Source organism: Enoplosus armatus, chromosome 19, assembly GCF_043641665.1.
Source record: "Enoplosus armatus isolate fEnoArm2 chromosome 19, fEnoArm2.hap1, whole genome shotgun sequence".
NCBI classification, from domain to species: domain Eukaryota; kingdom Metazoa; phylum Chordata; class Actinopteri; order Centrarchiformes; family Enoplosidae; genus Enoplosus; species Enoplosus armatus.
The window spans coordinates 8,164,635-8,192,395 of record NC_092198.1 but is presented as its reverse complement, the minus strand read 5'-3'; the positions used below and the strand labels follow the sequence as shown (position 1 = coordinate 8,192,395).

Genomic DNA, 27,761 nt, shown 5'->3' with positions numbered 1-27,761 from the left:
CGCCAGTGGCTCAGTGGTACAAAGTTAGTGGGTGGGGTAAGGGTGCAGAAACTGAGTGGTGGGGAGGGGCTACTGTGTGTTTGTGTGTTAACATGGCAGAAAAGTACAGAGACAACGATGTTGGCAGGGTTAACGTCTCTGGGTTGCAGAGGGCTATCCGCGGTGGAGTGTTTCTGCACCCGTGTGTGTGTGTGTGTGTGCGTGTGTGTATATGAGTGTACGTGTGTGTCTCGGTCTCAGTCGCTCACACCACCGTGGCAGGTCTGCGGTCCATCTCCTCCTCCAACTTCACCATCTGCTGCATGTCCTTGGCCTTCGAGGAGACAGAAAACATAGTTTGCACACATGTAGCACTTGCAGCGGATCCTCCTTTTGTCTTCATCATATTTCTAAATGTTATGTTACTCTAAGAGACAAACATGTTTAATAAATACAATATTATTAGTAATATAAACCACATACGTAGTAGGACTGATGTGTAATGGTTGCGACAAAATGTCTGCAGTGGGACACTGTCACAAACTATGAAAGCAAATGATTATGAGCTGGAGTGAAAGCACAGCAGGGCAGGTTGGGAGCTGGCAGTTTTTGCTTAGTAATAGCTGGTGAGTCATGGTGATAAATGACTCAAGCTGCTAGTTGGCACTGCTGACACCCCGAGAGCTGCAGACTACTAATGTGGGAATGGGATTTCACAATACAAAGAAAAATGAATCACTTTCTTTAATCTTGCAATCTCTTCAAAGAGAGGCCTGCCGTGTACTATTTCCCTGCTTCACTCTGTGGTGAGTCACCTCGAGTGATCATTATAGTAGTCGTATAAATGGCAGAAAAATACAGATTTGAACAGGCTCAGCAGAAACCTGAGGTGACAAACAAATGAGCAACATGACAAAGAGGTAGAAGGGAAAGAGATGGAGGGAAACATGGCAGGTGGTACTGACAGAGAGCTAGTATCAGAGGCAGAGTTGAGTGAGATGGAGATGCCTACCTTGAACCTGTTTGTTTGCATGGTGTGATTTCAAAAGCTGTGCCGGAAGAAGCAAATCATATTAAAAACAAATGAATATGTGCATACATGTAAGACATGTACAGGTAACGGAGTGTGGCAGATGGCAAAAGAAAATGGAAAGATGGAGACCTGAGACCTTCATATGCAAATTGAACTATAGTTTCTACTATTTGCAGTGTACACTTAATACATGTAGGGCAGAGGGATACTGTCCAGTGTAATAATGAGGAAACACTTCAGTATAAAGCTGTGTGAGTTGAGACTTTCATTCTTTAATATGGACTGTTTATTCTTTGGGACCAGCGTTGATGTTTGTCTTTAGCCCCTTGAGGCAATTTCTGATGCCAGCAATGTGGAACACTTCCTGCAAAACTAATTACAGTTTACATCACAAGTGATACAAACTGCAGCCATTATGTGGGGGAGAAATCCGTCAGAGAACTGCACTAGTCCCCAGTTTCATTTACACTTAAAAAGCCAGCGGCGCACAAAGGACCATAAACTGAGAGATGTTCTGGTTTATGCAGGAAGTGGGTCTAATAAATGCTGTGGTTAAGACGTTTCAGAATTTTAGATGGAGAAAAGCAGTCAGCTAATGGCAAGTTGGGATGGCAGGCATGCTAGTTATCTTTAGTCATTTCTACAGTATATTAGCAGTGACATTCTGACTGTAAGCTTCATTTTCTTTTGTTGTACCTGCTCATTGAACTTCTCCAGTTTCTCCAACTGTTCTCTCTGGTTTTTCTCTAGCTGCTCCATCTCCTTCTGATGCTTCATGGCCAGCTGCAGACACACAAGGGACAAAGACAATACAGTATGACCATTGAATGAGAGGCCCTGTACACCACAGGACAGGCTGTATCACATAGTGTTAATTAATTGTGCAACATCAATATAAATTCAGGTTTTTTCAGGTTCAGGTCAATCACGCTTAGATTATTGTCTAGACACCTGTTGCTAAGAAAGCAGAACATATTTATGTGCTTAATATCAATATAAAAAACAGTGAAAATGCCTGGTTTTCTTTTAGACCAGCAACATATTTTCTTTAGAAAGTGTGAATGTTTGCTTGTTTTTATGTTGTAAAATGAAATCAAACTACTGGAGTAGCATTAGACATCCAAACATTTGTATGGCCTTAATGCATTTCCATTATGCATTTAAATGGGAGGGTCCCTGATATATTTTTCAGCCAAATATTTAAAAATGGAAATTGTAAACAACGTACCCTCTTCCTCTCATCCAGGAACTTCTTGGTGTTGCTGCTGTTTAATTCTCGCACTCTCCTAAATAGCGAAAAGGGAGCAATATTGTGGTATTAGAAACAATCAAAACATAACAGTTCAACATTCAACAGCCAAGTCAACTTAGCACATGATCATAGATAGATGCAGTACATGTGTGACCCACCTCTCTCTCTCTGCCTTGTTTTTTATGGTCTTGTCCTGGCTGATGGCTTTACTGTTTTCCATGGACATCTTGGCCTGGTTGGCACGCATCTCTTTGCTCTGCCTAAAGTTGTGGAACAAGAAACCTGATTACAACCAGCCTTTATAACAACAGTAATAATTGGTTATAGGTCCGGCCACCTACAGTGAATGGGTGTATACACATGCTTGTGTGTGTGATGCTCTCACCGTTCGTGGATGAGTTTGAGCTGCATGGTCTGCTGCTCCTGGACAGTGGTCAGGAGTTTCTTGAGGTGTTCACACTGCTGTGTGACGTGGCTGTCCTTCATCTCCTGCTCCTCGCTGCTGTGACTACTGATCAGCTCAGACCACTCTTTAGTGTGCTGTGCTGTGATGTCCTTTACCTGCAAACACACACACACACACACACACACACACACACACACACACAGCTCAATCAATTATCCACAGCTGAGGCACTTGTCATCCTCACAGCTAATAACTTTGTGGAAAGGATGTTGGTTTGGGGGTAAGAAGTTTTGTCTTACCTTGACTTTGTGATCAGCAACCAGCGTTTGGATCTTATCCTCTGTCTCCTTCTTCAGCTCTTGGCAGTTGTTTTCCCTGTGAGGAAAGCACAAACAGAAGTGACGATTTAAAACAATGCAAGTCAAATTTAGTGCTAAAGGAAGGAAGTCAATTGGATGGTTCAGGCCTGTCATATTGATCACAAACTAAGTGCCTTATCAGTTTTCCAAAAGCTTGTGTAGAAGTTTCGTCCTTGGAATTATAATTTACTATAATTAAAATAACTGAGGATGGAAACTGAAACTAGCACACACAGCAAATGTGGGCAATGCAGTGATGTCAATCCTTAATACTCTTTAAATTTTTTCCCCCCTATTTTCTTTCTACAAATATGTTTGTCTCTTTTTTTCCCCCCACTCACCCTCTTTTCTTGATGGCTTTCTCTAGTAGTTTCTCCAGGGTTATCTTCTCCTTATCATGCTGAGACACCATCTTGTCCACCTGGGTGCAGTGGGCTTTCTGCATTGTATTTTGATCCTTTTGAAACAAGAAAAAAATTTATTACTTGAGTATTTATTTAAACTGTGGAAGTGAATTTTTAACCTTTATAAACCTCCTCCATGAGCAGATATGAGAATGTAGCCTAAAACAGATTTTGAAATCATTGCAAGACACAACTGTGATTATTATTATTATTTTAAAAACATTCGAATGTTGTTGTCTACATTGAGTAATGAGCCAGCAGTCATCTTAATTCATGGATGGTACTATTATACATGTGTTACGCAATATGACTTAATACTGTGATAATTATTCAGCCACTACGAATGAGCCAGCACCCGTCATGGTCTCTATGGTGAGCCGTGGTCAAAGAAAAAGCAACTTTAGCAAGTCTAATTTCATGTGGCTGCGTGTGTTTACGTCTGTGTGTGTGTGTGTGTGTGTGTGTGTGTGTGTTTACGTCTGTGTGTGTGTGTGTGTGTGTGTGTGTGTGTGTGTGTGTGTGCAGGTGAATACAGTGATGAGGCAGTGGTCAGTGGAAGATGAAAGGCGGAGCCGGCCCCCTTGCTCTGTTCCTCTGAGCATCAATGGCTGTCTGGAATAAGCAGCAGCCTCTTTATTACCAGCAGACAGGTCGGCACTAAAACAATCACCCACCTTTGAGTGTTTCTTCTTTAAAGTGGTGAGCTCCTTCTGTTGCTTTTTAATCAGTTTGAGGTACGTCTGCGGTGGGAGAGAAGTGTATTTATTGATCTTGTGCAGGTCATGCTAAGAACAGCCTTTGAACATACCAGACATCACAGCTGGCAGCATGTATATAGTACAGTAGTTACGCCTGTGAGGTATTTAAGAGGTAGAGAAAGCATACAAGTATTTATGAAATAACTACGTAGTAATTAGTTGTAGATAATAAGAAATAATACTTTATCAGGTGCTTGTAATCCCATGTACATGGTAAAAACCTGATACTTTCTCAGTACTAACTTAATAACATAACATATAATAACATAATTATGAACAAATTCCTTTTGAACTAACAATTACTGCACTAGTACTTCTTACATATTCTGTAACTCTTCCACATTGAATATGGCTTACAAAATCAGCCCTGTTAGCATGTTAAGAGTAAGGAGTCAGGTTACCAACCTTCATTTGTTTTAAGTCATCAATGCTGACATTAGGCACGAGAGCATTATCTGAAACAGCAGAGAAAAGTGAGGGTTAACTCTGTCCACATATTGTAAATATGTAAAATGTTTGTTTTAAGCCACTCTATACCCTTCTTGGTTTCTGTTGTGTTATTTTGGGCGGAGTTGGAGGTCTGAGCCATGTCTGAGCTGGCCTGTGGTGTCACACTGGCCTTCACAGTGTCTCCTTTGCCCTTTCCCTTCTTGTCGTTCTTTGAGCTTCCACTGGGAACGTCTGCTATGTCGTTCTACAAAAGGGAAATCATTAATTTAGGTGGTTAGGGATGCTGTTTTTATTGTATGTATGTATGTATGCATGCAGTATGTATTATCAGAGTACAGAGTTAAATGCTTAGTTGTTTTCTCACAGAGTGGTGGTATCCAGTCTATCAGGTATAATTCTTCTAACCAGCATGGAGCTCAGCGTTTCTAATAACTCATACTGAAGCTTCAGATGTGTGTGTTTGTTGTCATGTGTACCGTGTCAATCCCCAACGCCTTCATCTGGTCAGCTCTCTTTTCTGCAATGGTCAGGAACTTCTTTGGGTCTGATAGGGCATCCACAATTGCTGAAACATACAAAACGATTTGTTATGTTAGTATAGTATAGGGGAAAAGAGAATATTCACTGATAAACCTGGTGGGTGTTTATCATGTATCCCTTATGACTGACTTCAACCTACTTTTATTTTACTTTATCCTTATCTGAGATAATTCATTCTTAAGAGCCACCTCTGAAGTAGTTAAAACAATATTTCTTTTGACTATAGTAACCATGTTATTTTGTAATAAGAAAGGCAGTAAACAAAGTGTTGTCATTCCACTCACACAGATCGACAGAACAATCACAAAGGCTATCCTCCACAAAAGCGTGATTAACTGCCGCCTCAGTATGCTGAGAAAGTACACTAGTGAAGATGGGGGTGTGATTTTACTTCTTGTTTAAATTTCTTAAGAAAAGGATTTTATTTTGAGCTCCTAGTATAGTGCTGTGTGTCTGCTAGGGAAGTGATTCTGGCAGCAGATCTTATAGTGGAAAGCTAATGGTTACAGTAATGGTTCCTCAGTGCAAGCCCCTTGGCTTTATTTAATGACGACTCCAATTGTCCTGCTCATTTGTATGCTTCTGCCTGTTTTAAACTGTCTATTACTGCAGATTCACTGTCATCATCATTTGCACCATGCCATTACTCTGAATGTTCAAACCAACCCAAGGCAGAGAGTAAGTGAGCGAGAGAGACGCTCGCCTTGCCTTCCTTTTTTTCCCTCTCCCTACAGGCTTACAGAAGCAACTTTATTATCAGCCATGAATAAACTAAGCAGGAAAACAAAGTATATCAGTATGAAACAAACCTGCAACGTAGCATTTACACATCAAAGAACATAAAGCAATATTCATAAAGTTTTGTAATTATTGTTTGTGTGTGTGTGTTCCTGTTCCCCTCACCTCCGAAGCCGTCGGGCACGTAGGTCTTGAGGATGATTTGGCAGAAGATGGTGGGCAACGACAGGGGCTTGTTGCCCTCGTTCCTCAGCGAGATGTGACGGTAGCCAGCCTGCAGGCCGTCCAAAGGCAGGATGCGCTGGCCAATCAGCTTGTTGTTGTCGTCGTAGACGGCGATGCGCAGTACGGCCAGATCCGGTAAGATCACCTAGGAGGGAGGGATGAAGGGAAATGGAGGTTGGGAGGGAGAAGGAGCCAGAACAAAAGGGGGGAAAAAGATGGGTTGAGAAACAGGGGAAGCAAAGGGGGTGTGAGGACAAAAAGTGAGACGGAAAATAAAAGTCACAGTTAGGAGTTGATCACCAGCCCTGTGGGACTGTGGGAAGTCTACTTAACTCATTTTGGTGTGAAAAAAGGTAAAAGACTAACTATGTGGCAGCCATTGCAGTAAAATAGTCTCTTTTAAGCTAAAGCTGAAATGGCATCGGGGGAAGGTCAACAATGAAACTGCAGGGGACACTATCAGGGGACGGTCACAGTGTGATACAGGAAAAAGGCATGATAGCGCAGCAACACACAGCATATCTGACTACTGACAAGGCCATCTCCACAGCTAGTACGCATACAGGGAGTGGAGTATATCTTGTGTGTATATGTGTGTGTAGCTTATGTGTGCACACCCTTGGAAAAAAAAAAAAGAGCGAGGGAGCAAGAGTCTTAACTGGCCTTGTGTGTGGAGATAAGTGAACGGAGAAGAGGATGATTAATACCTAGACGAAGGGGAAGGTAAGAGATAAGACCGAAGAATACTCACTGGAGATGAATGGGTGGGAGTGCCCGTGTGTGTGTGTGTGTGTGTGTATGTGCGTGCTTACACAAACGTAGCCTTGCTGATGTACTGTATGGAAGTGCTGCTGGTGTGTATCGTTCGCTCTGAGTCATCTTGTGCTGTGCATGCATGCAAAAGGTGTGGCAGTTTTTGAGGGCATTTGTGTGTGTGTGTGTGTGTGTGTGTGTGTGTGTGTGTGTGTGTGTGTGGAAACGAGTCTTGCCAGCAGCTCTGCTTGTGATGCCCCTCTTTGATAGCACTGTGTAGGTTTATATATGTGTGTGTGTGTGTGAGAGAGAGAGAGAGCAGAGCAGCACTGCGGCAGGCTGTGATTGATGGTGTGTGTTAGGAAGCTGGAGTCACAGTCATGGCTGAGAGACTCCTCATTCTGCTGAGAGCAGCACTATTACACACACACACTCCTCTCTCTCTCTTTTGCTCTCTAGATCTCCGATCTCTCCCTCTCCCTTTTTTCTCTTCTTCCATCCCTAATTGTTTGTTGCTGTTTGTTTATGTTCCTTTCTTCTTTTGCCCTTTGTTGTTTCTCCTTTCTTCCTCTCCGTGAACCAAATCACAGGCTTGTTTTTCCTCCTCTTGTCCCACTCTCTGTTTTGGTTTGTGTTACTTTTTGCAAATGACCACAATCATTCCTACCCTCTCTTTTCAAGAATATCACCACCATCCTTTGTTCAACAGTCTTTCCTAGTTTTTAATCACCATTCTATTTGTCATTACGTTTAAATTACATTCTCCGTCTTCCCTTCCCTCCTCTCTTATTTTTACTCTCGTCTTTTCCCCCCTTTCTTTTCCTTTCACCCTTCCCTCAGACAGAATGAGTAGCTTCCATCGTCACTGAGACCTTTTTTCCAACCCAAATCATGGCTGTCCTCCATCCCTTTCCTTGTCCTCTTCCTCCTGCTGTTCAAACATCACACTGCAGACAGCGTTCGAATTCGTGCAGTACATTTGTTTCACCTCATAGTATCTGTTATCTCACCTCACCCAACAACCCCTTTTCCTGCCCTTTGCGCTACCTTTCTGAAGACGAAGGGCTCCTCGTTGTAGGCTGGGTTCAGTCCGTTGTTCATCACCATACGTGTGCGGAACTCCTTCCGGATGGTGTCCGTCGGCAGCCCGTACATGTCGACCTCAACGTACGTGCCGATTTTCTTGTCTGACAGGAACTGTCCTGAGAACACCTAAAGTTCAAAAGAGGACATTATTATGAATATTTATGAAGGTGTAGATTTCACAGGAATAAAAGGTATTATTTACTGTGGTTGGATCTTGACACAGTGGGTATGAGGTATAATCAAGCACCATCTGAATCACTAAAATACCACAAATTGAAGTAAAGATGTTGTAAGATATCCAAGCCTGAAACTACCCCTTGTATAAACATGAACCATTTACCTTTTTATGGAAATTGGTTTTATGCTAAAATACTGTAATTTTCTTTTTATTTAAAGGATTTAACCTCCAGCGTGACTGACGTGCCAGATGACCTGACCTGTACGCTGCAGGTTGCAGCAATGACGCCATCCACCGGTGTCTCTGAGAAAGGGTCAAACATCCTGTCAGACCGTCGCATGAAGTCGGGCTTCAGCAGGTACCTGACACACGCACAAAAGATGAATAGGAGGAAATTACACACAGCAAAACCTTTTACATCGAATGTGAGAACACTGATTTTATGAAAGATATCATCCCAATAATAAAATACTACAATGTTTCTAAGACATTTTCAGTTTCAATTAAGCGCTCTAACGATCTATCGGGAATAGGAAGGTATTAAGGCTTCGTATGTGCGTGTGTGTGTGTGTCAACCGGGGGCCCAGCAGAGTGGCATTAGTAATGATGGGTGTCTGCAAAAGCCCTGATCTTCCCACATATGAGATTTCCAGCATTAGCAGTAAAATCTGCCCTCAGGGACAGTATTAGAGCCAAGGGACGGAGACAGCGATGGAGAGGGGAAGAGATGGATGACTGCAGAGAGCCTCAGAGGCGGGTGAAGAGGAGCTTGCTTCCTCAAAGCACTCATTGGCTCTCGAGGCAAACAGTAGCTACAGTCGCCTCTGGCAACCACTAATGAGATGTGACATGCTTTAATTGATGAGCTTCGGAGATGGGTGGAGAAGGGAGGGATGGGAGGGATGGGAATGGGCTAAGGACAGGAGTGAGGAGCTGTTCTCACCCGCAGGAGCCGTTGTACTCAAACTTTCCCTGGTTCAGCTGCATGGCCAGATCTGAGGGAGAGAACGAGGGAGGTGTTTAGGAACTGGGACACAGATGTCAGATTCTCACATTACTCACACAAACATCAAATCCTAAATAAAACAATTAACAATTCAGTTCATTTTCATGTTTCTGTGAAGCTTTTTCTTGGCTGAAAAAGAGAGAGACTTTTCCCTGACATCTCTCTCTCTCTCCCCTCTAACCATTTATCTCTCCATCACAGAAGCTCCTGCTCTTGTGTGACCCCCCCTCCAGCCTCGCACATGTTCCACTCCCAGCGAGCCATATGGTCCGACCCCTTTAGCCTCTGGCCGTGGGGCAGCAGCTGTTTTCCAACAGGCATCACTCACTGTATCGGTGTGTGTGTGTGTGTGTGTGTGTGTGTGTGTGTGTGTGTGTGTGTGTGTGTGTGAAGTAGAGTAGGAGGTTGGTGGTTTTTATGTCACAAACATGGTAAAATTGCTTTATATGCCTGATCTAGTATGTAGTGGACATCGTTTTCTTTACTGTTCTGTTCTTCTTATTTGCTTAAGAAAATATGGGCGACTCTGCGCAGAAAATCAACACTTCTGAAAGACGCAGTTTACCCAAATCAGACCAGATCACGTATTTTGATGTGTACAGTTTTATTTGGAACTTTTCTTTTTAGTAGCGGTGACATTGTTTCTGGAGTGACATGTTGCTGTTGAGTATTGGAGTGGTTTCAGGTGGAGATATCTGAAAACCTTGGCCCATAAAATCATGGCTAGATACCACTTGGCCGCAAGTAAGGAAATGTGGGGTGAACTTTGGGTGAACTGACCCTTTAAACTAACATTTCAATCCTAACTGGATCATAAAAGTCAAAATGTCCTCCATGTTCTGGTTATTCTTGGTATGTGTATATTTGGATGTGTTGGCTGGGCGAGTGAGGGTTGTTGATTAATGGATGAATATGTGAGGTGAGAAGTTCACGTTCTTAGATCAGAAGGTTGACTAAGTGCTTGCATTTGTATAAGCATGTGTGCTTGTAATATCTATATGTTGTATGAGTCCATGATATGGGTGTGTGTGAGGTCAGAGGTCCCATGTTGTGTGCTGTGGTACCTGGGGTCTGGAAGTTGAGTGAGACCATCTGGCAGCCTGCGTTCCAGAAGATCTGAGGCATGTAATTACTGGAGTCCACCCGGCCCCCTTTGGGGTAGATACGGCTCATCTGACGCTTGTTGTAGCTGCACTGACGCTCAGGAAAAAAAATTTAAAGAAGGGAGAGTGTGTGTGTTCCAGCACATGTGTGGGTATGCATTTGAGTGCTTGTGCGTGTGTGCGTCAAACAGACTGCAGAACTATTTTTAGTATGAACAGCTTGGGTCAAGCAGTCCCATTGGAGAGGGAGAGGCTATGTGTGTGTGTGTGTGTGTGTGTGTGTGTGTGTGTGTGTGTGTGTGTGTGTGTGTGTGTGTCAGGCCAAGTCACACAGTCCAAAGGCACACTGGCCTCTGGAGGCCTCCAGTTCTTTTCCGACAGCAGAGTGGAAACAAATATGGCTGAAAAACATCAGCTCTGACCCGTCATTCAGCTCTCATTTAGGTGACCTCAATCTATTAAGTTAAAACTCTGAGCAGTGAAAATCTCACCAATGGTGATCATAACAAAACACCAAAGGTGTTTCTTTTATTATCTAAAACAGCTATAATCGATATAAAATGACAATGTGTAAATAGATGAAGCACAAAGGATACTTGACGAACTCTATGGCGTTGGTCTTCAGATAGCCCAGACCGACAGACTCGTTAAAAGACGACATGTTATGGTGGATGTTCCTTTCTGAAAGACAAAAAAGGGAATGAAAAGTGTTGAAAAGATAATTTGGGACTGACCTATTCATTTAGCGTCTTTGTACAGTTTTATTCTTTGTATTCATGAACAATAAGCTTGCAGGATCACAATAGAAGCAAATTAAAAAGTTGCAAAACACATACGGAGGAAGTTAAACTCACCCTCTGCCACATCGAAACTCTGGAACTTGACAGGCTGTGCGTAGTTCACCATAGCTGAGAGATATGGGTGGATGTTGGTGGTGGCTCCTACGTAGGTGTACTGAGCTATTAAAGCCTCTTCAGAGTCTTCTGCATCCTCCCCTCCCTGCACAGGACAGGTAAAAACACACACTTAAAACTGGATTGGTCTGATGCATTAACCTAGACACAATGTTATGTTTTTACTAAGTGGTTGTGTGTGTGTGTGTGTGGTGTGTGTGTGTGTGTGTGTGTGAGAAAGTATAGTGACAATCATGTGCGTGCCTTCTTGTTATTGTCTTGGTCAGATGCTTCTGAGATATCTGTGGCGTCTGTTACTTCTGTGGCTTCTGATATCTCTGTCACTTCATCTTCAGGCACCTGAACACAGACAGATAACACACACACACACACACAAACACATACACACGCACACAAAGATCAAATGTTCCATTAAACCTCCCCTTTCAATATCCATGTCAGCACTTTATTTCTTAAATGATAATGACGGTTAAAATAATTATCATTTAAAATAATAATTTTTCCTTCATTAAATAAGTGTATCTCTATTTTAGAAAAAGACATTCCAGATAATTCTAATTTTGTTGTTTTTGTTTCAGTCCATGGATACAAACTTTTTTGTTGTGTGTTTTGGATTTCTATTTGTAATTTACAGGTATTTGACATTAATATATCCAAATTTTGAGGTAGTTTGTATACAGCAATGTACCAGGGAATTGACTTAATATTATTTATAACACAATACCACCCTGTTATATATTTAGGTAAAGCGACTGAAGGAAGCAACCATTTACAGTTCTGAAGCCATTTCTAAATGTCATTGCCCGTATAAATAGTTAATGTTAGTATTTCAGAGGGCAAACAATCCTCTAAATGACAACCCACCTTCTTGATACTGTTGCTGCCTTCTTCCTCTTTCCTCGAGCTGACAGCGTTAGTCTGGGAAACACTGTTGGCCTCTTTCTCACTGGTTGCCTCTGACACGATGCTGGGGGCCTCCGAATTCAAATCCTTGTCCTCAGCCTCCTTTTCTCCTACAGGCGCATACACAGAAACACACATTCATTTTGAGTTTTCTCCAAAAATGTTTTTTTCATTACTTGGTGCATTCAGAAAAAGCTGTAACACTAACACTAATCGTACTTGATTGACTGAAAATGTTTTAAACATTGTGATTTTTATGAAACACACACACACACACACACACACACACACACACACACACAGAGCCATTTAGCTTGCCGTTCTCTGTGTCTTCTTCATTCTCCTCTCCCATAATGATTGCAGGGGTGTTGGTCTCGCCTGCCTCCATGTGTTTCTTAAGGGCTTCTAGCTGTTCTGTATGACACACACACACAAACAAACACACACACACACACACACATTAAACACATAAATCATATAATGGACAGAGCTTTAACAAATCAACAGGCCGAGTTGTGTACGTACTCTGTTCAACTTCAGGTTTCAAGCGTTTGTTCTTGATGAGGATTTTACGTTTGAGGTCATTTGGAGAGGGTAAGGGACGCGCAGATTCAATCTGCCAAAGACAACATAATCGTACATTTAAATACAGATGACTGTCATCCAAACGCAATTAACTCTGAGAGACATTGTGAAACGGAAAGAGAGCGTTTACCGGGAAGTTTTCCAGAGGCAATTTGAGAATGAAGTCACCAAAGATCTCCTCACAATACTTGGCCATCTTGTACTGCTGCGGTTTACTGGTGATAAACACACACACACACACACACACAAACACACAGAATGCATTGGGTCTGTATCTATGAGAGATGAATAGTATCAAAATAATTATGCATCAACAGTCTTGTGTGTAATACTAGTTGTACACACACCTGCAATGGTTTTCGAAGGACAAAATAACAGGGTAGTCTGAAGTGACAAATGCTGTCTCCTTGATGGCTTGGATAACATCCTGTTGCAAGAGGAAGAAGAAAAGCAATGAAGCATGAAAGAGAGAAGAAGGAAAAGGAGGATGAGAGGAGAAAGAGGAAGAAGCTGTAATATATGTAATATCAAACTCTCAACACAAGGGGGCAGGCATACCTTATGCAATAATATTGAAACAGCCAGAAAGAGACTCTTGCAACTGTTGCAGTGAACAGCAGGACTATGCTGCTGTGTGTGTGTGTGTGTGTGTGTGTGTGTGTGTGTGTGTGTGTGTGTGTGTGTGTGTGTGTGTGTGTGTGTGTGTGTGTGTGTGTGTGTGTGTGTTCACCTTGAACAGGATGTCTGTGCACATGGCCTTGCCATGAGTGATAATGGGCTCCTGGTCCTCTCCTTTCCCATCCCAGCAGTCTAGCTCCACACATCTTAACAGGATGGAAAGGACACAGAAACTGTACATGCAGGCTTCCACTAATATAAATTACATGTATAACTCAGAGCAGCTTTACCGTAGCTACAGAAACATGCTCTGTTTAGTCTGGAGTGTACGAGTGTCTACGCCTTCACATGTATCCACCATCTTAACAGACCATGATGCACTTACGTACCTGCATCCAGACAGCAGGACCTGTCGGTACATCTCTACTGAAGACTTCCCTCCAAACTGTCGCCCCGTCAGGTAAGTGTTGTGGGAGGAGCTGATGAAGTAGTGGGCCAGCGGCTGGTCCATTTCCTGGTACAGCTCCAGCCGGTCCAAGAAAACTGGAGCGTTTTCGTCTGACATCAGGTACCGGCAGAAGCCATCACTGGACATGCACCCTGGGGGAGAAGAAACGAGAGAGTGGAAGTTAATAGGATTGAAGGTGAATTTTTTTTATGATATTGGAATAATTAGCTGAATGATGAAGTGGTGGTAACTAAGAACTTCCTGAAAAAGGGCATTTATTACTTACCTGATCAAAATCATTTGTATTCATGAATTGAGTATGAAACATTGAGTATATTCATCACTTTTGATAAGAACAGGGAAATAAGACAGAGATGATCAACTATCTATATTAGCAGAGAACTGTAATAACCTGTTGTAACATACTGTAATTTCAAAGGCACACAGACAGATGGCAGCACAGCCTAAAATCTCTCTCCACCCATCTCTGTTACCTTTCTTCGTGAGCTCTTCGTCTCTCTCGTATTTCTCGATGATCTGCATGGCTCTCTTGGGGTCGTAAAACGGGAACAGGATCTCATTTAACCTAGGGTCACGCTGGTTCTGAGGGGCAACACATGCACACACCAGATACTTATTGCAAGATGTTTTTTGTGCAAGATCCAGTTTGTTTGGAAATGACACACAGGACAGGGGCCAACTTAATGCAACACGGGACAAGGTACCAACAGTGCTCATTTCAACTGTCATTTCCTTATTTGGAATAATATCAAGTAAATGAATACATTTGCTTTTAAAAGCTTAATTATTGTGGCCTTAGAGAGCACTCATGTATTAACAGGATGTAACAAACAGAACGTAATACTAAGATGTCAACAAGAAACTGTGAGCCACGCAAACAGGTGCAGTGGTTAAGTGTTTGCTTGAAAGCAAGGAAGTTATACGTGTTGGCGAGGTTCAAGGCAGCTCTACTTTATCACAACACCATCAAAACATCATTATAAGGCCACTGCCCACTCACAAAAACAGGGATTCATCTAACCAAAGCTTTGGCTCCATTGGCTGGTCTAGAGCGACGTGACGCACAGGATTGGGCATGAAGCAGCACACGCGACTGCACAGTGGAGGGACTAAGCAGGTATTCAGCCACACAGAAGAGCAAGGCCACAGAAATCAGACAGGGGCAGCAGGAAGCAAGACGAGCAGAACAGGAAGCACAAGGATGGAAACCTCTACCCTCCCATTGCCATGGCAACACCAATCAGACACGGGGAGGCAAGCCGCAGTAGGGAGAACACAGGGAATGGGATGAGGGTGGGAATGCAGGATAAGGGAGTTGGTTTGAAGTTGCCCTTGCAGGCTGTACTGGAAGTTAAATATTTTGTCCGTCTTATTAATGGAGTTTTACTGAGGGGTTTGCTGATGTCCAGTCTGGGCTGGAGGGCAACTTCTACCCAGAGCAGGGCGGGGGGGCGGGGTAAGGCAGGGCAGTTGCAGAGAGCAGCACGGGCAAACAAAAATACACAGAGAAGTTAATGAATGATAAAGAGCTTACTTCATTCAGAAAGCTGACTAACTGGTCTACAGTTAAATAATCAGTTTTGTTCCCATTGCTGCAAAGGAATTAATTAGAAAAAACAAAACAAAATGTTATGCTTCTTAAAATAAGACACCCTCACAGTCATTCACACAGTCAGTCAGTCAAAATTAGAAAGCAGTCTCTAAAAAGAAGATCATAGTTCAAATGTTACACTTTTAGTAATAACATGTTAATCATCACTCATAATTAATGTTGAACTGTGGTAGCAGGTTAGGCTGTCCAGACATAGTTAGTGCAGCAGGCGCAGAAATATTTGTCCTGATCATTTCCAACGAGATGCAGTAGCTCACACTTGGGGGATATTTTAACATTGTTCTATTTAGGCACAGGGGAACATGGGTATAATACAAAGCAAGAATACTACTGTTAAGGATTTATCATGTTCTCTCATTCATTTTGAGGTACAAAATCAATAAAGAAAGAAAACTGAGGGTTAAAACAAAGGAGACTCACATCTTCTTGAAGAGCTCCTCTATGTCCGTGCGGGGGCAGATCTTCTGTGTGAGTGCGTAGAAAATGTCATATGTGAAATCTGATGGTTCAATCTCGTCATTCTGTGGAAGATACACAAGCCCGCCAGTCGTTAACATGAGGGCTATAAACCCCACGGCTTAAAGACCACTACAGTCTACAATCAATGCTATCTGACCTTTCCACTAGGAAGGCCAAGATCCTTTAGAGCCTGAAAGATCCCCTTCTCTGTCTTTCCGGATGCAAATGTTCGAGTAATGCTATAAAAAGGGAGAGAGGGGACAAGTGAAGGGCAAATGTGAGTGAGACAAACTAGAGCAAAATAGAAAGGCATAATGGTAGACCATCAGTTTACTCTCACCCTCTCACAGGAATCTTCCCATTCACATTGGTCAAGAAGCACATTCTCATCCAACTGCATGAGAGAAGGAAATGAGAGAAAAACAGATTAGAGAAAGGGCTGGTTTCTTACCAGAGTTATATGACACACATTTGAGAGAAAAATAAAAACGGAACTTAAAACAGTTTCAAGCGCTGTTCAATATCATTTAGAGAATTAAGACGAGCTGGGAGTGTGCTGCAAGATGCACTCACTGTTTCTTGAGGCAGGTCATTGGACAGACGTTGTTGGCCTTAAAGTTGTGAATCACTGACCTCAAACCCTCGATCCATTTCTGCAAACAAACACAAGCACAAGTGTTCAGTGTGTGTGTGCGTGCATGTGCTGAACACGCTGACCGAACCGAAAGCCCACACATACACAACAGCCAAGAGGGTCTCTTCAGAGTGTGGACAGAGTTTAGAAGTGAGTGTCTTTGGGGAAATAAACACAAGCAAATTAATTGCCTCTTAATTTACACACACAGGGCAACTGCCTTGACAGGACAATCAGGAACGAACACACACACGCACGCACACACACACACACACACAGATAAACACTATGAGCTGTTGCAAGGCTAAAAGCAGTGACAGTAAACAAATAGCAAGAGAAGGCCTTGTAACTTTACATGAATACACTGCTGACGCATCAACAGAAACGTCACTGAGGATGATAGCGTGAACGTTTTTGACCCCTCCATTTTTCCATCTCTGATTCTAACTCTCCCCCCTTCTTCTGAAAATGATTACTGACATCATTATAAAAACATTCAACAAGATAACGGGTGCAGCAGGGGTAGTCTGTTTGGGCATGTGTGTGTCTGCTGATGTAAATAACTCTGTCATCACCCGAGGTCTGCTACTTAGGGCCACCTGCATGCTGGGAGGTGGTGATGGTGTCATGGTGTGTGTGTGTGTGTGTGTGTGTGTGTGTGTGTGTGTGTGTGTGTGTGTGTGTGTGTGTGTGAGAGAGAGAGAGAGAGATAGAGATAGAGGGGGACAGAAATAGCAGGGATAAATGTGTTTTAAACTGTGGGGGAGCGAGGACGTGTACCTGGATCTGTGTATATGTGTGTGTGTGTGTGTGTGTTTGTGCTTTAACCATCAGGCCTCCCTGCTGAAGGCTGCTGCATGAATATCATTGGCAGCCCTGTGGCAGTGAGCTCTCTGGAGCACAAACATCATTTATAAACACCCATCACCACAAAAACACCCCCTCATGGGAAATGCATAAACACCAACACTGTGGTGCCAAATAACAGATCTGTGCTGGAACAAAACATGCATTTTCAGTTTGAAACTGGGTGTGATTTTGAATTCTGGGGGCAATTTGTTTTGTCAGAACTGACATCTGTAAATACACTACAGTACATCAAATATTTCAAGGCTGGCAGTGTGCGGTGACTTTTAATCATTCTAGTTTGCGTTATGTCACTGACAGTGGGCTCTTTTTACTTTTGTCAGCCCCTGAATGATCGGCATAGACAAACAATTGTGGATGGCAAATCCTGTGCAAGTCTACGTTAAGGTAATATCAGAAACTATTTGTGTGTTATTCATTCTGGATTGACAACCCTGAGGCTGAGAAAAACTACACTCACTTTAAGTGTGTTTTCATGCTTTGTCTGTCAATTACTGCTGAGCCTTTGGGCCACGCTGGGTTTGTCACTAAACTGAAGATAGCTGAATTTTACTGATTTCTTCTTTTTCTCCACAGGTTTTCTTTGGCTTGAGGCTGCCTGTAATCTTTAGTCATCCTAACCTTTGCCTCAAGGTCAAAAGGATAAAGCAGTTTTTTATATTCAACAAATCCCATGAAAAGACTAAAACCAACAATGAATTTGCTAATAAGTTTTGGCTGTGTAGCCAAAGCCTGATGAAGCGTATTCCTCTGTGCCATGGACCTATGTTGTTGTCCAAAAACTATTAAAAACACATCAATGAGCCACACTGGTGCACTGGGTGACATGTTCCTTTATTATGATGAACATAAATCCTGTAGCTAATCCCACATATGCCATCCTGCTGCCATAAATACTTACTAGCATACCAAATGTGTATTAATCTGCCTCTAAAAATAGTCCCCAACAAATACTATCAGTACTGTTTTCTAAAAACTGCAGAGCCCAGCTGTTTTAGGAAATTACATAAAAATGAAGCTATAAAGTTGCGACTCATTTTAAAAGATAATAGGAACAAATGGGATCGGAGCCGAGTGCCACAGACAGGTTAGGGAAGTCTGAAAGACTTGAGAGGCCGACCAACTATTATTGGTGTTGGTCTTTTTACAGGATTTGTAGTTAGAATAACACCAACCGTCTCCTTTAAAGAAACTGGCTTTAATTTCTATTATGCCACCACTGACACTGCAATGTCTTGGTTCATCTGAGTAAAGTTGTGTATTGTGGGCTATACAGGGTGTGTACAATGTTTGGAGGTTTGCCAGCAGGGGTCAGCAGCAATAATAATCTGCTCATTAAAAGAGAAAGAGAGAGAGAGGAGGGAGGTGTCACCTGTCTGGGCCCCAAACAAAAATTAAGTAAAGGTGAGAAAGAGAGAAGTGGAGAGGTTTCTCTACTCAATAAGGCAGTCAGATTTCTCACAGAGCTTTTTTCCTACACGAGTGGGAAGAAAAACAGAGGGAGAGAGAAAAATGAGAGAGAGAGTAGACTAAGACAAAAAGGACCAGAAAATAACAGCAAAAGCAGGAGTGCAGGAGGGACAGAGGGAGATAGAGATGGTGTGAGACAGAGAAAAATGAGTCATTCCAAATGTGCCTATTTATCAGAGTGAACCAAGGCCAGATTCGCCTTGTGTAGGAGTTGGCATATGAACCATTCACCTGGTTCACCTGTTTCTGAATTAAATATTTGCTGTGTCGGGGTGTTCTTTTAGCCTTGACATGATGTGGAAATGCTGAATGAATTAGGGGTGTACTCAGCACAGTTTGCAGACCACATATATTTTCTGACCATCATAGACATACATGTAAATGTAAGCCATAGTTGTAAAAAGTGCCATGTGCATTCTGGGGTATGAACAAACCTGAAAATAGGTATATTTAGACATGACTGTGTTAAGCAGACACACAGACTAATTCCACTTATTTTGTCTAAACTGCCAACTAGGGTGACCCAGTCTTAGTTTATTTGATCTTATATTTTACCAAAACATTCAGATGAGATAAACAGATACCTGTAAACCAATCTATTATGAATAATTATTGCTCAGAGGAAATGTTGCCAGTATATACAGATATACAATACCAAGTTAGATTTTTCCTTGTTAAAATATAAAACAGTGTTAAAATATACAAACTGCACTGACTTTGGATATGAAAAACATAAAAACGTATTCTCAAGGTCTGCGCGTCATCTGTATCGTCCACAGTGAAACATGCATGTATTTACCCTGGCTGTGTCTGGGTTCTCTGCCACCATGAACATGAAGTTGAGGTTGACCAGATCCGTGCCGCTGCAAATGCAGATGATGCAGCCCTCTAAGTCGGCCTCCGTCTTTCCAATGGCCTCGAACGATGACAAGATCTTGGGGTCCTGAGGAAAAGAGAAAGCAAAACATTTAGTAAGCACTCTGTCAGACACATAGGTAGCATGCCCAGACAGTCAAAAAGAGAAGAAGACAGAAAGAGGCAGAGAAAGATCCTCAGACAGAAACAGAGAGAGAAACATAGAAAACAAATGAGAGGTAAAGCAACAGTATATGCTGTATAGGTGTCGAATAATCTCAGAAATTTAGAGTTAGTAGAGGAAATGAAAAAAATCTCAGGGGAGGTTTTAAACTCCTACTCTGGCATTGTTGTAGTAAATAGTCATTGACAAGAAACCACAATGGGAAAGGGGCTTAGAGAGAAGGATGTTGAAATGTTTATTGCTGCTGTAGAAAAGCCTAAGGATGCTGAAAAGTATATCTGAAAAGGATATCCATCATGGAGGAACAAATGACGATACTAAATTCAAAAGAAATCTTAGCAGCCCGAAGAGTTCCACTGACTGCAGATTTGAATGTGTTCAGCAGTACTGGAAAGCAGCAGTCACAGAGAGTCACTGTTCATGCTGGACGTGACCAGCTAATGATGTGAGGCACCACAGGAAAATAAAACTGACCTTATTATTGGTCCAAATTACATCTGTTGGTGAAACTACATTAGTCACAGCTTTTGTCTTATTTTGTTCATTTCATTCCAAGGTCCCTCCACCAATAATCTTTCAACAACATCATCTAATTTTACAACAGATAAGAAAACCAGCATTATACACTTAACATAAGTATTATATTATAAATAGGTATTTTAGATATTTATATCTATATTTATAAGACTTTAAATTGAAGGCAAAATTTATTACAATAATCTATATTAGATGTTGGACTAGCCAATACTTTATATGACATTTCAGATATTTAAAGACCTGTAGTTAACCTGGTTATTCTCCTCAGAATAATCTACAGTCCTCACCACAGTTCAGCCTGACATGCTGACTGCAAACTCTTGTTCAGTTGGAGAAACAGAAAATCCATGAAAACATTCTCTCACTATCAAAAACACAGCACGACTCCTCTCTTTTCAGATTTCAGTCTGCCACCATCGTCACCATGGAAGATAGTCATGTATTTTTTGTCATACGATTGAATTAACAGCAACAGGCAACAGGCAGTCATTTTAAAACCCCTGCCAGCAGTCGTCCAATGCAACTCATCTTTTCTCACTCATTGGATTATCTGAAACAGCTCTTGGGGCTTGTGTAACCACGTTAGCCTCTGAGGAGAAGCTCTGCTATCAGCTGTTCCTAGTCTGCTACTTACAGAGCGGCATAGAGCGTTTGAACAAACAGGAGGAGCTGCTATCTAGCTGCAGTATCTGTATACGTGCCCCTGTACACATGTACATACACACACATCCACACGGACAAGACCAAGCAAACAGACAACCTCCTGCTGTCAACAATACACACACAACCTGGTAATGGTTATGTACACAGTAGACACCGGTGTCACCTGTCAGCCATCTGACTTTTAGTGGCTTGACAGGCTTGCATCCTAATGAGAGGCACATGGGTATTCCCATAAACAGCTTTCATAATTCATCCAGTCTGCATGATGCCAAATACTACAACATAATGTGTCACTGTCGAGGCTAAACAGCATGAATCAATATTTAATATATAGACAAACCATACAGGTTTGTGTGTGTGCCCCATATCTGCTAAATAATATAACTGAATGTTTGCCAGCTGTATTGATAACACAGAATAATGCTGCCGGTAGGTACATATTGTCTATTTCAAGATCAGTTTCCTATTACAGGATCAGGAAAAGTAATTCTGACAGAGACAGAATGTCTTCTACTTGTGAGCTTTTGATCCCCTTTGAGTGTGAACTCCTTAACCCAGTGGTCCTCTGACAGCCCATCATAATACAGCTGGAAGCGCAGTTTTTCATTATTCCTCTCTGGGTCAAAAGCACGAGCCAGGGCTGCAAAAAAAGTTTCAGGTACAACCTGTGGCTAAACAGCCATAAATATTGATGAGTTAAATATTTCATGTTTGTATGTTCTGCTAGTGCCCCTTGAGAGACGCTCAGCAGTGAGAACTCAACTGAGAGTCCGAGATCAGTCAGTCGATCGATGGAATACGCTGCTATAGCCATGGCTAATTAAAGCATGAAGTAACGTGCCGGACGTGGTGGCAGTCTCCCCAGATTTTACCAAGGGTGTCACTGTGGAAGCGAGGGACTGAACATTGGGTGGGGCGGGTAGAGAGCGTGAATGTTGTGGAAACAGAAGTGAGGAAATTGTCTTTCGCGAGGCCTCACCTTTGGGACGCCACCAACGCGAATACTGTTGATGAGGGAACACTCAAGAACCTGGCCTTCCTGCAGGAAAGATACACAGAAAAAGAAAGAGGTAGAGGGAAGAATATTTGAGGTGAAGAGAGAGACAGAGAGGGATTTTGTTTGGGATTTTTGCAATACTTTCTAATACTCGGTACACAGCAGCAACATCACAACCTCTCAGCAACACTTATTAACGTAGGTCATCTCCACGTCTTTCTCACAATAAAGTTTCTAAAACCTATAACATTTCCTACTTTGTATACAGGATGAGCAGTTTTAAAGAATGGATGGAAAGATATTTGTTTGTCTGTCCTCCAGGTTTTGGTGTTGAGCAGTGACTATGAGTGGGTTACCTACAGTATATTCTCTCCTAGTTGATTTTAATACCTTACTGGCATGCAAAACAACTGGCTACCTCTAAATATATGTTTTGGAAAATGGTCATCAGTAAGGATTTGTAGTTAATGTCACATCAACAGTACGGTCCTTTAAAGCTCAACTATTTGAGTCATAGAAACACCACCTCATTCACAACAAGTTATACATCCAGGTCGCTGCTTTAAATTCACTTGTACAGAAAGGTTAACAAAGAATAATGTTAACAAACATGCCAATGGACATTGAACCTTTTTTTCCTCTTGACTAATAAACATATTTTCTTTAGAAGACCTCCTGGCAGACAAAAAAATACACAAGGTGGAAGTTGTACCTTTCCTTCACTCTTCCAGGTGATGAAAAAGCCGAACTCGTCCACCCTCATCTGACAGTTGGGCTCAAAGATGTACGGGTCCTGCAGAGGGGAAAAAATTGTTAGAGGGAAGAGGGGGCTTCATCAATCACAGGGCCTTATTTGACATGGGAAGACTTTCAACAGCCAGCCGGTTTAACACACCAGACAAACAGATTTTCATCATTATGTAAGAAGTACCTGCCTTCCTAAGGACACATACAAACACAAAGTATGTGCAATACATTCAGTGTGCACACACGTTGCGTGCAGAGGAGATGAAACCTATTGCTAAGGCAAACACAAAGTGAGATAAATGTGACTGCCACAAACTGTTGAATGAAAACATCATCTGACTGGAACACAGAGCTGTGCGTTAAAGACAAGGGACAACCCTGGGTGAGATGCACATGTGTGTGTTTGAGCACAATTCAGAAGTGTGCTAGCCTAGCTACTATGACGCCACTGCACACACGTGCTCTAATGTTCCATCTATCAGCTCGTGTACATCATGCAGCGACCCCTATTCAGTTCAACAAGAGTGTCGGAGCAGAAAATCTACTGACATTAGCCGGCTTATCTTACCCAAACATTTTCCACTAAATTCAATCAGCAGCTGCAACCTGTGATTGTGCTGATGAATGACTGTGATGAAGTGTGTGTGGTTTTTTTTATCCCGCTCAAATCCCACATCTGAGTAGGATAAAACATAAGTGAGAAAAAATAGAATAGGAGGTGGCTGCTGGGTCACTCTAACTCTAATATCAACAAAAGGGAACAGTGTGACACACTCACACACACATAATTTATTATTTCAGGATGTTGTTTCCATGACATTCACTGCAGTAAATAGGACAGAGTTGGCTTGTTATTTGGCTACATCATGTCATCTAAAACCATCATAAAAACCAATTGAACAATCTTATTTCCATTTAGGAAATAGTGAGACTGCTGTAAGTGCAGTTAAAAGCTTGACAGAGGGCTGACAGAGGCTTCAGTTGCACGTAGTGAGGCCTCTGTGAAACGCGATGAAAGAGATGGCCCCAAATGAGCCCTTGCGGTTAAGAAAGAACATACAGCAGGCTACTGTTACACTATCAGACGGCTTGTTCTTGTAAAGCTAAAAACGTTTATGAGAACACTCAGTCCTTCCACACGCAAAGGAACAATTAGCTGAAGGTCTAGCCATCTCCGGGTGGATGTGGATGGAGATAGAGAGCCCTAGTTATGGTAGTCCAGGTCCCACTCAACATGTATACATTCTTTCCTAAGTGCCTGGACAAGTGCAGCTGCCTCTCTTGTTTCGTCCCCTCTGATCTTTGAAACAATAACAGAAACCCTAAAACCAGACTATTTGATTTGAGAGAAATAAAAAAAAAAAGGAAAGAATGTAGAGCAGGTAAAGCACATGATTCATGTTACTATATCTGCAGAAGAAGAGAGAGAAGGGGACGTAAAACACATATCCAAAACAACACTCATCCACATGCCCTCGAGCATTTAACAAGACAGACATGAGCCATTGGCTGGGTGATGAAACACAGGAAGTGCTGCATATCATGCTGGTGCTCAGTGAATGACTTACAGAATTCAGTATTATTCAGGTAATTATTCTCAATCTCTACTCTCCTTATTTTAGGCATGCTCTTATTTGCCTCATATCCTAATTTTGCTGTTCATGTTCAAGCTAAAATTATTTTTTGTAATGTTTTGTAATGCAAATACCCACACGCTGCAAGTATAATAGGCTTATGTTGCCTCTCAGTCAACTTCAAAAGCTTCAACGTTTTCTAATCTGTTAGCAGCAACAAAGTACAGCTATATTCAACAGCTACTTTATGGATGGAGCGGATGATTTTTTGAGTTTATAAAACTATTGTAAAATTCTGTAAAAAAATAAATAGTTAGGATGAATTAGAAAACAACAGAAATACGTGTTTACTTGTTTTTGGTCTCACAATTCTGACCTGTTTTTCTCTGCCTTCATCAACTGTCAATACGGGACCGTTCAGTCCCCATGGAAACCAAACACCAGCTAGATCTTAAGTGATTGATTTCCAATCAGTGAGACAATGAATAAAACACACGCACGCACGCACACACAGAGAAAGAGGAAGCCCTTTGGCTGTTAGCATGACTGTTCACTGAGGACCACATTGAACTCTGACCTCCCTGCCTCTGGAGGGAAACTCATCTAAAATATCTCACTCCAAGACAAAAACTAGCTCTACTAGGTACAAGGCACCACTGCTTCTATTCAAAGAGGGGAACAATATCATAACAAAAGCATTCCAGTCATGAAAATGCTCTTACAAATACTCCATGTTCAATATTTTTTAATTTGGACAGAACAATAATAACTACATGTAACGATGAGAGACTTCATGTAATGATAGAGGTCCCCATCAAGCTTTGGATTGCAGAGAAGTATGTAGGAACACACACACACGCGCACACGCACATTACCTGCCTCTACCATCTGTCACTCAATGGGGTTTCAGTCAGTGGAGAATGTTCTGTGAAAAGATCCATGCCGTTTAGCATATTTGTGTGCATGTGTGTGTGTGCATGAGAGGGACAGATAAAGAGCATGTCTGTTATCTGTGGGTGGACTTGGCGTACGTCATTTCAGTCGACGCAGATGTCCCCTGCAGGCTGTGTATTTGCCAGGAAAAAGAGCAACTATTCATTCACAAACACGCACAGAACGAAAGAAAGTTATTTGTATAAGGAAGACATTCCCACTGACATGAGCGATGGGTCAGAGGTTAACAACCAAAAACCCACTTTGTTTATGAATGAAGGACTGTACCTCCATTCTTTTTTACCTCCTGAGATTCACTAGTTTGAGTAAACTGCCAAGCAAGACTTGAAAATCATACAGATTCTTGCCTTTACTCGTCAGATAAAAGAAAGTAATATCAGTAATTAGTAGTGTTAAGGACTAAATGCAGTGGTAAGAAGGTAGTGGTATGTCCCAGTTGACATCATTAATTCTAACCTTTCAGGTGACTGGCACGGGTCGACCTTATTAACATTCAGGCCAGGCCTAACCCTGTCCTGCCTAAGCCTGGCTCATATTCACAGCAGCAACACACTGAGGGCTTCCATCAGAAGCATGCCGGCCCAGTTTCATGCCTCACTTTGACATGGCTGTGGATTTGATGATGCTTTTCCCTACGCTCTTTCAAGTTTTCTTCTCTGCCTAAGAGGGATCCTCCTCCCCCGACTGATGCCCACATAAACGGAGAGGACTGAGGGGATTTCCTGATGTGTGCAAGGGTGCGTGTATGTCTGTGTGTGCGCGTGTGTGTGTGCATGCGCGTGTGTGTGTGTGTGTGTGTGTGACACACTTTGCCTTTGCTCGGCAAATGTCCTAGCTAAGTGTCCTGATTAAGTTAGTCAGAGGAAACGTGGGCCAAAAGACAGGAAGATATACACAAGGTCATATACACACACGAATATTTGGTGACTAATATTATTGGTAAATATTACCTAAATCTTTAATTATATTGGTATTGGATAGGCAGGCAAAAAATTAGCTTGCGGCTAAGCAATATTTTAATATCATTCTGTTTTAAAAATCGTCTTTTTACAAATAGCTGATTTTTAGCTCAGTTTTTTATTTATTGGAGGTTCATTATGTTTGTCTTTTGTGCAGCACTTTATAACGTTTGATAACCTGATGTATATCTCAACTTTGTGATAATGCACAGTGAGCCCTTCAGGATCTCACATCTCAGGATTTATATACTTCTTGCTCTCTGAAGCTGTATTTTGCCACATTTTCCACCGATTTCAATCGTACTGCTTGACTATACTTGCACCCATCATAAATCGATATACCAGTGAAGAAAATTATAAATGGTCTACGTAAAAACAAAAAACAAGTTCACTCACACGGATCGTCTTTTCAGAGTGCTGGTTGAGACTCTCAGCGGACGTGTTGCAGACAAGCAGTCGCCATGCCGAAGCTTCTTAACGAGGCTGATCATTACTATAGCTGGAGCTCTGACTACAACACTGACGTATCAGGTTATAAAGGAGACGCCTCTGCTACGTTATGTGTGTGTATGTGTGCACGCTAATGACTGACCCGGGGACAGTCATTAAGGTTGAAGGATGATAATAGGACAGAGCAAATAACCTATGTCGGTATCAACAAGGTTATTGACAAACTGATACAGCTTGCAAATCAGACTAAGCCTTCAGACACTCATCGAGGATATCAAACTTAAATCTCCACTTTATCAAAACGTGTGTGGTGGTGTGCTGCAATGTATCATGAATCTGGCATAAGCAGGTCAGGAGGCTGTTTATTTTTACATTTGGAGCTGCTCTATATTTATTTATTTATCTATTCATTTATTTATTAAGTATGCATTGCAGAAAGCTCTTTAGGAACCAAGAAATGCATCATTCTTACCTCATCAAACCTGTCGAAGGAGGTGCCTTCCTGCATGAACTCAGGCAGGTGCTTCTGCCAGTTGAACTCGTAGGACTTCGTCATGGCTGCTCACAAACCTGAGACACAAACAGAGGAGAGAAAGACAGATTCAGAGAGAGACAGTTCTGATATGCAGGCTTTTGGGTTAAACACGAGTAGAACTTGGATGTTTCAGAGAGAAGATGATCAAGTGCGCATCCCTAAGCCACTGGGCCAAAACACCTCCAGAACAGGAATTTGACTGTCCTGAAAATGTTTTGATGACGAATACTGAATCACAAATAATAAACAATTGGTCTTGTTTTCACTAAAGAGAATGAATATTAATAAACAGGTCACAGCATTGCAACAGTTGTATGTGGGCTTTCAATGAGATCCAATGCTTGAGTGACAACAACAGACCAGGGACGACAGTAAAAACATTCTGGACCAAACTTCAAAACCCCCTTCAGCCAAGGAAAGACCCCAACAGAGCGCAGGGTTTAACAACTGATGTCTGCATCCACAGCAATGTAATTACCTCATGTACAAGGTAAAAAAGCACAAC

The 27,761-nt window shown here is 42.0% G+C and overlaps 1 protein-coding gene across 1 annotated transcript; it reads right to left on the bottom strand.

Annotated features, from left to right (window-relative positions):
• Nucleotides 1-72: 72 nt before the first annotated feature.
• On the bottom strand, nucleotides 73-27,277 carry LOC139302414 (1-phosphatidylinositol 4,5-bisphosphate phosphodiesterase beta-4-like). The gene is given in 36 exon segments (XM_070926092.1): nucleotides 73-313; nucleotides 992-1,028; nucleotides 1,709-1,795; nucleotides 2,241-2,298; nucleotides 2,423-2,524; nucleotides 2,650-2,825; nucleotides 2,970-3,045; nucleotides 3,371-3,486; nucleotides 4,108-4,173; nucleotides 4,597-4,638; nucleotides 4,721-4,885; nucleotides 5,118-5,206; nucleotides 6,085-6,289; nucleotides 7,945-8,109; nucleotides 8,421-8,523; nucleotides 9,105-9,156; nucleotides 10,232-10,356; nucleotides 10,867-10,951; nucleotides 11,125-11,269; nucleotides 11,428-11,456; nucleotides 12,385-12,501; nucleotides 12,613-12,703; nucleotides 12,803-12,887; nucleotides 13,020-13,099; nucleotides 13,403-13,496; nucleotides 13,680-13,890; nucleotides 14,233-14,341; nucleotides 15,294-15,351; nucleotides 15,792-15,892; nucleotides 15,988-16,069; nucleotides 16,171-16,224; nucleotides 16,404-16,483; nucleotides 19,601-19,744; nucleotides 22,020-22,079; nucleotides 22,750-22,830; nucleotides 27,194-27,277. Coding segments are annotated over 36 exon segments (3,531 nt in total). The 3' UTR covers nucleotides 73-236.
• Between the last annotated feature and the right edge of the window lie 484 nt (nucleotides 27,278-27,761).